The following is a 15727-nucleotide window of genomic DNA, read 5'->3' on the forward strand; positions in this document are numbered from 1 at the left end:
GTGCTGCTATAGCCTTTTGTGTAAAGGTTGCTTCATTTCACCTATGTAGTGTTCGTTACAGTTTTCCTGACATCTGATAGAATACACTACATTGCTCTGTTTGTAACTAGGGATCATGTCCTTAGGGTGAACTAATTTCTGTCTCAAGGTGTCAACCGGTTTAAAGTAAACTGGGATTTTGTGCTGTCTGAAGATCCTCTGTAGTTTTTCCCCTACTCCTGCTAAATAAGGGAGAGACACTCTCTTTCTTGTCTCCGTCTCCTGTCTATCTGGTCTCTTTGTTCTCTGGGACTTCTGCACTTTGTCCAGGGACCATCGTGGTACCCACATACTGTGAGGGCTTTTGGACACGTTGTTGTTCTTTAGCCCTTCCCTCTGCAGTTGTGGGCACCTGTAGGGCTCTGTGTTGAAGCGTCCTGATCACCCCAAGCTTGTGTTCAAGGGGGTGGTTTGAGCCAAAGAGCAGATATTGGTCAGTGTGAGTTGGTTTTCTGTAAACTCCTGTCTGGAGCTGCCTGTTCTCTCCAATCGTAACATCACAGTCCAAGAAGGCTAAATGGTTGTTTCTGGCATCCTCACGTGTGAACTTGATATTGGCGTCCACCGAGTTGATGTGTTCTGTAAAGTCCTCAACTTGCTGTCGCTTGATTTTAACCCATGTCGTTTGACGTCAGCCTTGACGTCTTTCACGGGCATCTCTCCCAGTCACTGGTTCAGATATGTTGATGACACATCCCTTATTTAGCAGGAGTATGGGAAAAACTACAGAAGATCTTCAGACAGCACAAAATCCCAGTTTACTTTAAACCGGTTAACACCTTGAGACAGAAATTAGTTCACCCTAAGGACATGATCCCTAGTTACAAACAGAGCAATGTAGTGTATTCTATCAGATGTCAGGAAAACTGTAATGAACACTACATAGGTGAAACGAAGCAACCTTTACACAAAAGGCTATACCAGCACCGCAGAGAGGGCGCCATTGGACCTCAGTCTGCGGTTCATCTCCACCTTAAAGACACTAACCACACGTTTGAGGACAAGGAAGTTAAAATATTAGCCAGAGAGAAGAAATGGTTTGAGAGAGGGGTCAAGGAGGCATTCTTTGTGAAACGTTTAAAACCCAGCCTTAACCGCGGAGGGGGTCTGAGACACACTTTATCCCCTGTTTACAATGGGGTACTCAGGTCAAAGGAGTTTCAGTCTTTTGTTCATGGTAATGAGTCATTCACGTCATCAAGGGAGCCATCAGAAAGGCATCCATCCCATCATTAGAGGGACAGCTGTCCTGTCATTAGGTGTGCTAACTAGAGCACAGTAGTTGCTAATTAGAGCTATTGTTTAGTCACTAGCCTATAGCAGTCTGCCTCTCAGTAGGAGGGGTCTGGTTAGGTTTAAAACTCCAGCTTTTGTTGGCTTCTGTTTTATTCTTCTCTACAAGAGTCAGACAGAAGTCAGACTTCCAGAGCAAGAATTTTAGCTGAGGAAGCTTCTGCGATTTGAAGCGAAACGTCCTCGTGTCAAGCAACCCAGTCCAGTTGAAGATTCAAGCTTCTCTAACATGCAGTAATGCAGAAGAAAAATGCTCCTGTATATTGGGAATAATTTGACCCTAAACCAAGAGCTTATAACCTGTTTAAAAAGTGACTTTTTATTTCAAGTACAAAAAGCAAGAGCTCTGTTGTATTGTATTACTTTAGCCATAGTGTGTACAATTTTGTCCCATCTAGTGGTGAAGTTGCAGACTGCATTAGGCAATTGCCAGTGAAAACTTTATTTCCTTTCATGTTTTTGCTTCTTTGGTGACAGGAGTTCATGGCCCCTTGCCTTCTCTTATGATGAACAATATGTATAATCCTCCATTTCACAAGCCCATTCTACAATTCTGAAAACACATTGATGCGTTGTTGCAAGTTATTCATTATACAGATGGTTATGAATGGTATATTTTATTTCTAGTATATTCTATTTCTTAGTGGTGGCGCAGTGATTATTAGCAATGATACCTCACTGCAAGAATGTCGTGGCATCGCTTCCCGCCCTTTCTGTGTGGATTTAGCATGTTCTCCTCATGTATGGGAGTTGGTGTCCCCTCCCCCCCACTACTGCCAGCGGTTGGACTGTGTCAACTAAACATCCTTCTCAATAAAATGCATTTTTAACCCCAGTCAGCGTAGTAAGTGCACATTTTTTTCACTCCTCAGAGCTATTCCCCACCAGTTCTTGTCATCAGGATTGGCACACAACTGTGCACAGCTGCAAGCAATTGCATTGAAACATGTACTGTATGTGCACGTGTGAGTTATTGTCCCCGGGGGAGAGGTCATTGGTTTTCATATGAGAGAGGTGACTCTGTTATTACTTCACAGATCTTTGAAACCACATCATTTTACAGCATCTGGCCAGTTGTAAATGCAACGTAATGAAATGAAATAATAACCCATATGGCTGCACAGCTTTGCAATTGACCGGCTGTCCAGGTCAGCTCATAAACAGTCTGGTTCAGGCTGCAGAGGACGTGCGAGCGTGTGGACGTGTGGCCGGGGCCGTGCTGTCGTGTTGCGATGGGAGGATGTTGGAGCAGAATGGTGTGAGCGGTGATGGCGGCGGAAATGATGATGTCGATTATGATGGCGTTAATAAAAGCAGACTCACAAAGGCATCCTTCAGCTCTCCCAGCAAGTATGCAGCGGGAGTAAAGTGTGGCGATGGTTGCTAGGAGACAGAGATGATGTTAGGGTTGGTGGGGGTGGGGGGTTGTTGGCATAGTTGTGATGACTAAGCGGCTTTCGATTCCTCCTCCTTTGAGGCTCTCTAGAAGTGTTCGTCTCCTCTATGATTAGCATTCAAAGGCCCGGCTCACTCCTCCATAAATCTAGTCGTGGTCATTGTGAGCGTGAGTCACTGACTTGGTAAAGCTGCTGAACACGTCGTTATTGCTAACCCCACCAGCATGCAGCAAGTGAGGGAGACATGAGCACAGCACAAAGTCGAAAAGGATAAAAAAAAAAAGACTTAAATCAAGCGCAGTAATCATGAAATGCAGGTGTCTGTCTTTGTGTCACAACAAGTGTTTGAGAAGGATGTTTAGTTGACACACGATGATGTGTTTGTGCAGGAATTCCACGTATTGCATGAAGGTTTCCATGTCGCTGACTGTGGCGGAGAATGACATGAATCTATGCTACAACTCCAACATGAGACGAGCGGAGAAAGCGGAGCTCAGCAAAAGTAAAGACATCGTGTGTCCTGGACTGGACGACTACATCGACCCCGGCAAGGAGCCACTCGTCACCTGGTACAAGGTGGGTGTGTTATCGCCACTTCTGCTATAGATTATGTATATACACTGGACAAAGCCTGTGTGACATCACCCACAGGTTTTCTACAGAGACCTGGAACAGCAGATATGAAACCTGGGTGTGGCCATTATTATTATTAATGCATAAAGGGGTGGCGCTGTGTGTGATCAAAAAACCCTGAACACACCCCTTTCTTTTAGTCTGAACAAACTAACCTTACAGGCTAACCTCAAATTGAGTGTTTATTAAATCATATTTTTGGGGACTGCGCAGTGGTTGTACAAACAATTTGCTTTGGTGTGGACATTAAAAGTTATAAGCCACTTATTTTCTCAGTAATTGTGCATTAGCGATCTTAATGGATCAGGCTACCAACAGCTGCTAATTTTGCTAACACCGTTAGCACACATTAAATAAGACAAGAGTGTCATTCAGCCGGGACCTCTGAAAAGATCTGTTATGTTTCACCACACAACAAGCCATGTTATTCCAGGTATTTGTCATAAAACACTCCAAATGAGAGACACTTCCCTCTACAGTTACTAGCAGCCGCCAAGGACACCAAGCTAAAGACGCTACAAGAGGCAGAGACACTTAGCTGAGCTACTGTTACTCAAAGCAACCATGCGCCTCATACTACAGAGCTTTATAGTTTAAAACATCTTAAACTAAGAAGTTAGGAAAATATTTACCCATGTACAGTTGCCTAAAGTTGGACATTTTAACATGGACTGCTATGGGAATGTGGTCTGTTTTGGAGCCAGTCAAGGAACTGCAAATCTTTCTTCCTCTGGGAGGGCTTCTTCTGAAGCCATTGAAGTTTACTGCTTGGTGTTTGCACACCTTTCTGTTATTATGGCTGCAACTAATGATATTTTTGTATTTAATTTTAGGTTGAGTATTTTTAGATTAATTGATTAATTGAACAGGGTTTTTTTTTTTGTTATATATACACATTATACATTATAAACATAAATCCTACAAAAAATCTTTAACCTCCCATTCAAATATTTTGTCATAAAAAAATGTTTTAATTTATTTCTGTGTGTGTGTGTGTGTGTGTGTGTGTGTGTGTGTGTGTGTAAGTACATTTCAACATATAAAGAACAAAGTGCTAACCATTAAAAGCTCAGTCCTGGTTTGCCTCTTCCTGAGACACAAAAAGACAGAAAATAAAATCCTAACATATTTCACAGATTAGTTAGTTGTTTGGTCCATTAGCGATAAAATGGTGAAAAATATTGATCTGTGTTTCTCAAAGCCCAAGATTACATCCTCAAATGTATTGTTTTGTCCAAACCCAGAGCTTCTCAGTGGTCTCAGTGAAGCATTTTTTGTAATTTTGCCTGTCTGCACCAACAACATTTACTCTGTACAACAAATTAAAGTTGACTTCTGTGGTTGTGAATGGAGAATGTGCAGTAAGTAAAATAAAATATGATGGAATAAAACAAATTAAAATACTAAAAAACATTAAAAATTATGGCCAAAAACAATAAATATCAACTCCCTAAAAATTATATATTAATGTCTAACAGCATTCAGGTAAAAGCTGTTCCTCATCCTGGATGTCCTAACCTGAATACTGTGTCACCTCCGACCTAATGGAAAGGGTGCAAACAGTCCATGTGCAGGACTTTCCATCTTGTTTTGAATAGCTTTCCCTGTACCACAAAATTCTACATGAGAATGTAGATAATTTAAAAAAGACTGAAAAAAGAAAAGCTGAGGTTCATGCATCACTCATTACTTCTGCTTTAAATAAGCGCTGGACATTATGTGCATTAAAAAGATTTTAAATTTGGTCAAGTCTGCTGCAGAGTGGTACCTTAAAATCCTAAAGCCTGATTTATGCAACTCCAACTCCGGCGATGCAATGACGTTGATGTGTGCGTGACCTTTTTAAAGTTCTATGTCGTGTCTTTATGCAATTTACCACAGGAACAACAGCTTTTTCTGGATTAATTTGTCCCTCAATGAGCTTCACTTCTTTATACAATCATCAGCCTCCAAACCAAATGTATGTACAGTTTCCTCCATGAATTGCGGGTCATTTCAGCATCTTCTTGGGAAGTTGGTCATACTTGTGGACTTTTCTGCCAAACCTATTTGATCAATGATTGAAATGTAGTCAGTGGATGCACTGCCAAAACTTTTCAAATATGACAGGAGAGGAAGGAGTGAAACTGGAAAAAGTGAGAAATCACAGTCAAATGGTAAATGGACTGCATTTACATAGCACTTTTACATCTGCATCAGACACTCAAAGCGCTTTGCACACTAATGCCTCACATTCACCCCAATGTGAGGGTGCTGCCATACAAGGTACTCACTACACACCGGGAGCAACTAGAGGATTAAGGACCTTGCCCAAGGGCCCTTGGTGATTTTCCGGTCAGGCTGGGATTTGAACTGAGGATCCTCTGGTCTCAACCCTAACACTTAACCACTAGAGCATCACCTCCCCTACAGTCCTTGCGGTCTCTGTCATTTAGCAGGTGCACGGGTTAGCAGCCATGCAGAGGGCTCTGATCTAAAGCGGTTTGGTTCATTGTGTAAATCTGTTACTGGGCACGTCCAGACTCCTCTGTCTGGTACATACGAGGGGTTTTAATGGAATACATTACAATGGGGCCGGATGTTTTGTCTGAGGTGAGTGAAAGTTCGTTATATACAGTGTTTATTACATGGAAAACCATTCTAAAGCACTGGAACTTTTGCTTTTGTCTAGTGAGTTCAAATATCCGGTATCTGTCTGTCTGTCTATATATATATATGTATATATGTATGGTTACTTGAACCAGATTTTCATGAAATATAGAAGCAGAGAGATTGAGGGGGTGATCCAAGAAATAATACCAAAAATTTTTCCTTTGGCTTAGGTGTGCATTCTTAAAAAATAATCAGTAAAATAAAAATTTTGTTCTATTTCTTGTTTGTAATGAACATTGTTACTGTGCACTAATTTCCAGTTATTCATCATCAGTTTGTTGCAGGCTGATATGTTTTATACATCTGATATAATGTCTTGTTGAGTCCGTTGTTCCAAATTGTTCTTGTAGATTATGTTTGGGAAATGCAAATCATCACAAAGCATTTTCTAAACCGTGCCTGCTGGTCACTGCGCCGCTGTGCATGCCACCCGCAGAGAGTACGGCGTGCACAGAGGGCAGCTGCAGAGATGACTACACAGTGAACACAAAGTGGGAATGAGGAGAAACATGTGCGCTGTCACTCTGCACCCTGTGGGATAAGCGGTCGTCCTCCAAACTCTCTCAGCTCTTGATCTTTATGAACGCACCTTGTCCTCTCCAGCCTGGGTTCTTGGTTTGTTTTGTTCCCCCGTCCAGGTCAGGCATGGCCCATGGACACCAAAGTGCGTCCTGGACACTGGCTCGGTCTGATCCCGTCACAGGCAGATCAGCAGTAGATTAGTTTGCCTGGCTCAGCCTCTAGGTTTTCCAGAATTCAATTACAGTCTGGATAATGAGTGGGAGTCCTGAAACCAGAGTTATTTGCACCACTGCAGAGCCGGCGTGAATGAATTTGAAGGTTGCCGGGAGCAATGGTGGAGGAGAATTCACTGAGCCGTCACAGGACCTTGGAGGTTGGATTGAGGATGATGTGACAGAGTCACACATGGACGCACACAAACACTTACTGCATCCCTTGATACTTCAATGCAATAAACATTGATAAAAAAAATACTGTGTAATGATGCTTTGCTAAACCTCATCAGTTCACAATACAGTATAGTAACTTCCTCCTTTTTTAAAAAACAGTCAGAAATCCTGTGGATGTAATTTATCATGAAACTGAGTGAAGGTCTTTCGTTTCATACGAATGATTGATAGCAGGGTTGGCTGGAATATTTCATCATGCACCATGTGCACTGCACACTGCATTGGCCAGTTTAATAGGCACCCCTGCTTGTGGGGAAATACAGTCCAACCTACCATTCCTTTATTGTAGTTTAACAAAGATGATGCAGAATGTGCTTGTTTGGCAAAAATAAATAAATAAATAAATAAATGTGCATCTTAAATTCCAGGAAGAAATTATGCATAACTTTGAGGGGAGCTCAAACCCAAATCTTCCCAACAGCAGTTTTCTGCTTTGTTCAGAGATGCTTTCTGCACAGCACAGTAGTGCCCCTTGTTGGCATATTGAGTAGCCAGTTAATTGAGTATCCAGTTAATTAACTGGCTTTACATAAATACACATTTAAACCTAATATCAGGAGACATTTATTTATCAAATAGCATCCAGAGGCTAAGAGATTATCTTGGTTTATGTACTTTGGTCTATCTCTGCCTTAGTTGTGTGTTCTCTAAAGTTTTGCCTCAAATTCTTCTATTGTTTGACTAATTGTCCATCATATTTAAGTTCTCTTTTTTGGGATAAAAATAAATCGGACCCCCTGAACACCACAGACCAGTGTTGCAGTTTGTATGACAATTTGTCCAATAGATATCGTTCTCCTGAAATCAGTCTTAATAATACAGTAGTGTTCAGAATAGTAGCAGTGCTATGTGACCAAAAGATTAATCCAGGTTTTGAGTATATTTCTTATTGTTACATGGGAAACAAGGTACCAGTAGATTGAATAGATTCTCACAAATCCAACAAGACCAAGCATTCATGATATGCACACTCTTAAGACCTGTAACATTAAAAACACAGAGACCACAGCCAGCACAGGTATATTAATAAGTACTACAATAACTACATACACAATTACATGTCAAAATAACTTAAAAAAAAAAAAAAGATTACATAACACAGAAACAGAGAGTGACACTTTGGTCTGTGCACTGAACGGACAGGGGGTGTGGCTGGCTGCCAAGAGCAGCAGCTGTTGAGATTTCCGGTCCTGGACGTCACAGCTGTAGAACACCTACCGTGTTTTGACAGACATGACCTTACAACTGTCCACCGTGATGTGCGTGTGTGCTTGCTGTTGTCACATGGAAATACATAAAACATATCTTGCTTTTGTGATGGGTTGGAGCACGCGCACAGCGCGCCCATTGACAGGCTGTCCCAGGTGACACGGACCGTCAGGATGCACAACAGGCGATCTGAATGTCACATCTGTCTGAAGGCGTGTCCTGTGAGCGGCACGCCACAGGACTATGCCAAGCCAACAATGCGACAAATACGTCACTTTCAGTCACGGATCACCAACAGTGCTTTTTTTGGTGTAATTAGAGACGACGAAAACTTCCTCTTTGTCTCTTTTTTAAAATACATTTATCTCCTTGTTGATTTTAGGCATTTTACGCTCCTGTTATAAGACAGCGATTGTAGCGCAGTGGTAAAGTTTCTGTCTTTTAATCAAAGCTTTTGTAAATTGCAGGTTTGAATCCCGCGAGTGGCATTTATTTTTTATTTAACCAGGGTTATTTAACCACAGGGTTCTCTATTGGGTCCCCTTTTATTTATTATTCATATCAACCCAGTGATTTTCACTAATTATACACCAATATGTAATCTGTCAGTGTCCAGTGATTGTAGTAATTATTTTTATTCCTGGCTGAACATAATAAGACATAATGAGAGCACACTGCTTCATCCATGTCAAATCATGACTGTACGTCTGTGACCATGGGTCATCTGCAGAGGCACAGAGGGATCATACTTGTATTGTCCACTCAATAAGAGGGATTAAATATTGGACATTGCGGTGTTTTTTTATGGTGTGTACTTTTTATTTTTTGTTTCTCCACAGCAGCTCGATGAGGTTCCACACGTTTCAGCTGGTTTTAATTTTTTATTTTTCCCCACAGTGGCTGCGCGATGTGGTTCTACACGCTCCAGCTGCTCGCACTGTGTTCCCGCTGTGACGGTTTTGTGCACGCTCGTGCGCATGCATGAAACCGTCGCAACGGGATCATTCATGCCTGCCCGACCGTGTGTCCATCTTGACGTCGGCTCGATGTTTTTGTGGTTCGCTCATTCGCTGTGATTCGCCCTGTTTCCTACTTATTTGTAGTATGTGTGAAGGGGCCCTTATACAACCATTGTCATGGTAACTAGATGGCCCGTATATACAGATCATAAGGCTAACCCTGTCAACTGCTCCTAAACAAATAGATCATTGTCATTTAATTGGCTGGTTGTATGTTGAGTGACATTTATTACTTGTCCCATTGTATGAGTGACATCATGTACCATGCATTTTGTGGACTATTTTGTCCCATACATTTTGCTCTGTTGCAAGCTTCCATTAGCTTGTTGTAAAAATGCTTCCATCAAACAAGGACGCTAAATCCAGTCATCGCAAGTGTTCATGGGGCATCGCTGAAAGTGCTTGAAGCATTTTTTTTTGGGGGGGGGATTTAGGAAAGCAGGCATGTTTCCACACAGGCGTAAAACTAAGCTGAGCAGTATGATGGCTCACCTGCTGGCCAGAGTGAACTAGTGGTCAAACACAGAGCAACTCTGCCCACTGTTAGTTTATGTTCCTATAAGAAACACTTTACTGATATTAAGAAAAATGTAAGCAGGTTTGTTTTTTTTCAGCTTCTCCTTTTTTTTCCACCTTAGGTCACCACAGCAGATCCAACATGAATCTGCATGTTGATTTGGCATAAGTTTTACACAGGATGCCCTTCTACATTTCCATGCAGAATGTGCAGTGGTGGTATTGAACTGGGAACCTTCTGTTCTGGAAACAAGTGCACTCACCACTTTGCCGCCACCACACAGCCACACTTTTGTCCCTTCGGCTGCTCCCTTGTTTGCACTCGGGGTCACCACACCAAATCCAAGGTGGATCTACATGTTGAGTTGGCACAGGTTTTACGCCGGATGCCTTTCCTGACGCAACTCCACGTTACATGGAGAAATGTGGCAGGGGTGGGATTTGAACCCGGAGCCTTCTGAACTGAAACCAAGCGCATTAAGCACTTGGCCACCACCCCTTTTGTAATTTCAAATAATGTAGCTCTTTTCAGGTGTCATATAAAACAAATAAATGATTTCCATTAATATAATGAAAAGAATGTTAATTTGTTGAATGATGGAATGTTTCATTCAACTTAGTTTTACCTCACTGAATCGAACATTCCATCCTTCATCCAAATATTCTTACCACTGCACTCACAAACCTTCATTACTTATATACCATAAAACAATACTGAAGTATGTTTTGTCTCGCCATATACTGCATATAAAACTATGTTTTATCTCATGATGGCTCGTGATAAATTGCAGTTTTTGTCAAGCGTTTTGAGTCTGACCCCTTTGTCCTTCCTCGGTGTGCAGGAGTGCCTTCCACAGCAGTGGCGTGCCAGCATCATCCAGAAGGGCGATACCCTGTCAATCCAGGAGGTCAGCGAAGACGACATTGGGAATTACACCTGTGAAATCCAGTTTGGTGACTTTCTGGTGAGAAGGACGACTGAGCTAATAGTCACCGGTAAGTCTTCTGCAGAATAATGAGTCACAAACACTGAAGGTGGTCGGGAAAGAAAATGCTGCAACTGTATTGGAAACACCATAAAATGTGTAGCTTTTTATTTATGCTTTCTTTTTGCCTGTTGTAAAAAGAAAAAAGCACTCAAAGAGATGGACTGGTTGCTATATACCCACACAGAGACGGTGCTGAGCACTGCAGGGATGTCCTGCTGCTGTGTTAATTGCTGGGTGAAGTTGTTGCCTGGAGTCCTTCCCTTCTCTTACCTCAGCACTTTCCAGCCAAGCGAGCAGTGCTGAAATATTTAAGGCTATATGGGCTAAACCCGTCACACCAAGAGCTAAAGAGTCAGGGCCAAGGTCAGGAGATTTACAGCACTCTTATACTAACCTCTCTGCTTCTATCCATCTTTCTCCATCTCTCCGTGTCACTGCATGGCTGCAGGATGAGCCCTTTCCAAAGAAGCACATTCATTTGTTCCTTGTCAGACTGAGAACTGGAGGTTTGGGAATGTGAATCTGGATCACCTTGGATGTGTGTGCTTGACAGGTCAACCATGCTGAGCAGGGTTGATTAAAAGGTCAAATGCTGTTTTACTCACCTCTTTCTCTTCCCACGAACCTGTCCAGACACTACTGGTGTGTTTATTGTGCACATTTCTAAGATAGTACTTTGTATTCCATGCACACAGAAGTATAATATTTTATGTGCATACAAATCAAAGCACTAACAAGGTGATTATGCTGGGTTCAGCCAAGAGGTGCATTAATTTTTGCGCAATTAGGCTTTTCTGAGATCTCCATTTCTCTAATGGAGATAGAAAATGACTTAGTTCCTACCAGACGTTGGACCAAACACTTCTCTGCGTATCATTGAACCTCCATTCCCTCACAGCATACAGGAAAGGAATGAAGTTAACCCCGCCTGGCAAGGTACTTTACAACCAGAATTTTGGAATCTATGGCATGTGGCAATGATCCAGATTCCAGTGTAATCCTGTTTGTTTATCGCTGCGCCACACTCTGTATTGTGCAGTGTGTGGCTACCACTCTCACAGTCAGCAGTGGTGGAATTTTCTTTTGTCCTCTTCTGGCATTGCAAACCTTCTTTGATTCAACCTGGGAGAGGGGTATCATCCCAACAGACTGGAATAGAGGACTTTTGGTCCCATTCTGGAAAGGAAGGGGTGAGCGCATGGATTACAACAATTCTAGGGGTATTACATTGCTTGCTGTGCTGGAGAAGGTGCTTGCAAGGATTATTCTTGATAGAATACAGTTCCAGCTACTTGTTGCTTAGCAACCAGAACTGTCTGAATGCCCAAGAAGTCAGCCATCAACTGTATTCTACACTGCGAGTACTCGTAGAATACAAGCATGAACATCCTCAGTGCTTCTTTGCAGCCTACGTATATTGATTTTCGCAAAGCATTTGATTCAGCTGATTGGATACTGTGAGTGTTGTACAGAGTGGAGGTAGAGGCTTTGAGTTTTTACCAGTGAAAACTGGTGTTAGTCGGAATTTGTTGTGGCTCCTACACTGTTCAATGCTTGGACTGGACTGGGTGTTGGGTAGGGTTGTAAAAACCAGCAACTTGGGTGCTTTTCTTAGCAAGAAAATGTTTATTGACCTTGACTTCAAGGATGATGGTGTGAATTTTGCACATTTGACTAGATACCCTGTTTACAGCACTTGAGAAGCCAAGTCGGGAATTGGATGGGGGGTCTGGGTTTGTGATTCTCCTAGATCAAGGCTAAGATCCAGGCTTTTAAGGACTTGCGTTACTGAGAGGTCATGGTGAAATTGTTGAACTTGTAGAGACATTCAATTATCGCAGCAATGACCTTCATACTTCTGGGTCCTCAGCATTTGAGATCGAGAGACACCCGGGAAGAGCTTATGGAGTCATGAGGTTGCTGGACAGAGGTGTTTGGCGATGGTGATATCTTTGCAGGAGAACAAAGGTCCAAATCTTCAGGGTCCTGATGCTACTCGTCTTACTGTATGATTATGAAACTCTGACGCTAACCAGTGATGTAACGTGATGACTGGATCTGGTCTTTGGTCCCAGGTTTTTTCAGAGAGTCCTTGTGTACCAGTGGAATTATTTTGCATCAAGTGAATGGTTAGGGAGAATAAGATGAGAAGTATTACTTGCATTGTGTGTCAGCTTCGACATTTTGGTCATGTGATGCGTTTGTCTATGCATGATGCGATGAAAACCCCGGTGACTGGAGAAGGCCAAGGGGACACCCACTCATCATCTAATTGTGGCAGAGTGATAGTTTAGAGGTGGGGATGGACAGGTTGTCTGTGTGGCTGGTTGTGACTCAGGAGCCAGTGTGGTTCTGTTGTATCGTGGATGTGGTTCAGTGAAACACCAGCACATACTCTCAGACTTGACTCCTGGAGAACACAATGGAAAATCTGGTTGACAAACTGCAGCATATGGAAAACTTTTGAAGTATCAGAGGTACCTTTTTGGGATTACCCAGGGTTTTCGCCAGTACAGTTGAGCATAGGGGGTCTCTATGCTGTGATTTAACCAGCATAGGGTGGCTTTTCTGTGTTTTTTTCTTTCTTTTGTAAAGGACATGTCGCACATTATATACTCAACAAAAATATAAACGCAACACTTTTGGTTTTGCTCCCATTTTGTATGAGATGAACTCAAAGATCTAAAACTTTTTCCACATACACAATATCACTGTTATGTGTCGACGCGGGTTGAGGAGCGGACCTGCGTCTGACGGAACCCAGCGCCAAAACAACCAGAAAGCGGTTCCAATAACAAAACAATTTATTTCCCCTTTGGTGCATAACAAAGTGTACAAACGAAAAATGCGTCTGTCTGGCGGAGTGAAGGACGGCACGCTCTCCAGCGCCCAAAAGGATCGAAGCCCGGCGCTTCTGGACCCACGTTCACCGCCAAACACCCCCCAGGTGGACACGACAAACCGACTCTGCGAAGGATAGAAAAGGTGAGGTAAGTCAGCAGCTACAACTAATATCCTTCAAAGGCACACACTATCAGCAACACATTCAGGTCTGAATTTAAGCTTTATGTAAATGAGCAGCTTCTCACAACAAGTGGAGGATCATCAGTCCGCACGCCACGGCAGTGAGAAGCGAGCTGCACAATTCTCATCAATGTTCAAATATACTGCTTAACAAAATACCAAGTTACTGTTAACGATTATTCAGACAATCAATCACCTCTGATGTGTGCTGACAGCATGTGTCCCTCACCCGTCCTCCTTCACAGGCACGATGTGTCAAACCCAGGCGCGGTCCTCAGCGTCTCACAAACGAACATCACAAGGTCGAGTTCCGGGCAATTCTGCTTGAATCACACATGGCTTAAATGCAGAACGCCATCTCATTATCTGCTTCAGCTGAAAGTCTTTAAGGTTGCACGTGAGCACCATCCACAGGTGCTGCACATCACGTTGATGAGGGTGAAGGACTCTTCTGCCAGCACCTTCTCCACAGACAATAAATCAGTTTGCATACCACCTGGAGAGCAAAGAAAAGAAAAGAACACCAAAATGTCCAGCCAACCCCCCCAACACACAACAATCACCATTTCCCTCAAATATTGTTCACAAACCAGTCGAAATCTGTGATAGTGAGCACTTCTCCTTTGCTGAGATAATCCATCCGACCTCACAGGTGTGCCATACCAAGATGCTGATTAGACACCATGATTAGTGCACAGGTGTGCCTTAGACTGCCCACAATAAAAGGCCACTCTGAAAGGTGCAGTTTTGTTTTATTGGGGGGATACCAGTCAGTATCTGGTGTGACCACCATTTGCCTCATGCAGTGCAACACATCTCCTTTGCATCATCCGTGAAGAGAACACCTCTCCAGCGTGCCAAACGCCAGCGAATGTGAGCATTTGCCCACTCAAGTCGGTTACGACGACGAACTGGAGCCAGGTCGAGACCCCGATGAGGACGACGAGCATGCAGATGAGCTTCCCTGAGACGGTTTCTGACAGTTTGTGCAGAAATTCTTTGGTTATGTAAACCGATTGTTTCAGCAGCTGTCCGAGTGGCTGGTCTCAGGCGATCTTGGAGGTGAACATGCTGGATGTGGAAGTCCTGGGCTGGTGTGGTTACACGTGGTCTGCGGTTGTGAGGTTGGTTGGATGTACTGCCAAATTCTCTGAAACGCCTTTGGAGATGGCTTATGGTAGAGAAATGAACATTCAATACACGAGCAACAGCTCTGGTTGACATTCCTGCTGTCAGCATGCCAATTGCACGCTCCCTCAAATCTTGCGACATCTGTGACATTGTGCTGTGTGATAAAACTGCACCTTTCAGAGTGGCCTTTATTGTGGGCAGTCTAAGGCACACCTGTGCACTAATCATGGTGTCTAATCAGCATCTTGATATGGCACACCTGTGAGGTGGGATGGATTATCTCAGCAAAGGAGAAGTGCTCACTATCACAGATTTAGACTGGTTTGTGAACAATATTTGAGGGAAATGGTGATATTGTGTATGTGGAAAAAGTTTTAGATCTTTGAGTTCATCGCATACAAAATGGGAGCAAAACCAAAAGTGTTGCGTTTATATTTTTGTTGAGTGTATAATGTTCCAATTCGCAACACAAAGTGGCCATCAAAATGCAGGAAATACTGTTTTAAAGGGTTATAAATTTCAAAATTTTCTCAAGGGATGATCCCAGACCCCACTACAATGTTCACGCCTGCAACGCTTGTCGCGCAGCTATGCCCCCGCTAAGTTACCCCCTATGCTGTGAAAAAAAAAACTGGCGACAACCCTGTTACCTGTTTTGTATTCACAGAAATCTACTTGGAATTAGGATAAAGTGGGCAACAAAATACAGTCCAGAGTCTTTGGGGAGCTTCATGGACTTTATTCAGTAAAAGGCTGAATCATTTGAGTCATTTGTGTGAAAACTCATCATGGACAATTTAAGTCAATAATCAACCATCATATGCTGTGAAATAATCTTGCATTCTCCTTCAGTG

The 15727-nt window shown here is 42.8% G+C and overlaps 1 protein-coding gene across 4 annotated transcripts in view; it reads left to right on the forward strand.

Moving 5' to 3' along the window:
- Positions 1 to 15727, forward strand: part of il1rapl1a (interleukin 1 receptor accessory protein-like 1a) — a 598387-nt gene that overhangs the window by 260445 nt on the left and 322215 nt on the right. For all 4 annotated transcript variants that reach the window (XM_034187275.1, XM_034187277.1, XM_034187274.1 and 1 more), the window contains exons 4-5: positions 3119 to 3305; positions 10572 to 10725. In XM_034187275.1, the coding sequence (XP_034043166.1) occupies positions 3119 to 3305; positions 10572 to 10725 (341 nt within the window). The remainder of the gene's footprint in view (positions 1 to 3118; positions 3306 to 10571; positions 10726 to 15727) is intronic.

The sequence above is a fragment of the Thalassophryne amazonica genome, chromosome 14 (genome assembly GCF_902500255.1).
Source record: "Thalassophryne amazonica chromosome 14, fThaAma1.1, whole genome shotgun sequence".
Taxonomy (NCBI): domain Eukaryota; kingdom Metazoa; phylum Chordata; class Actinopteri; order Batrachoidiformes; family Batrachoididae; genus Thalassophryne; species Thalassophryne amazonica.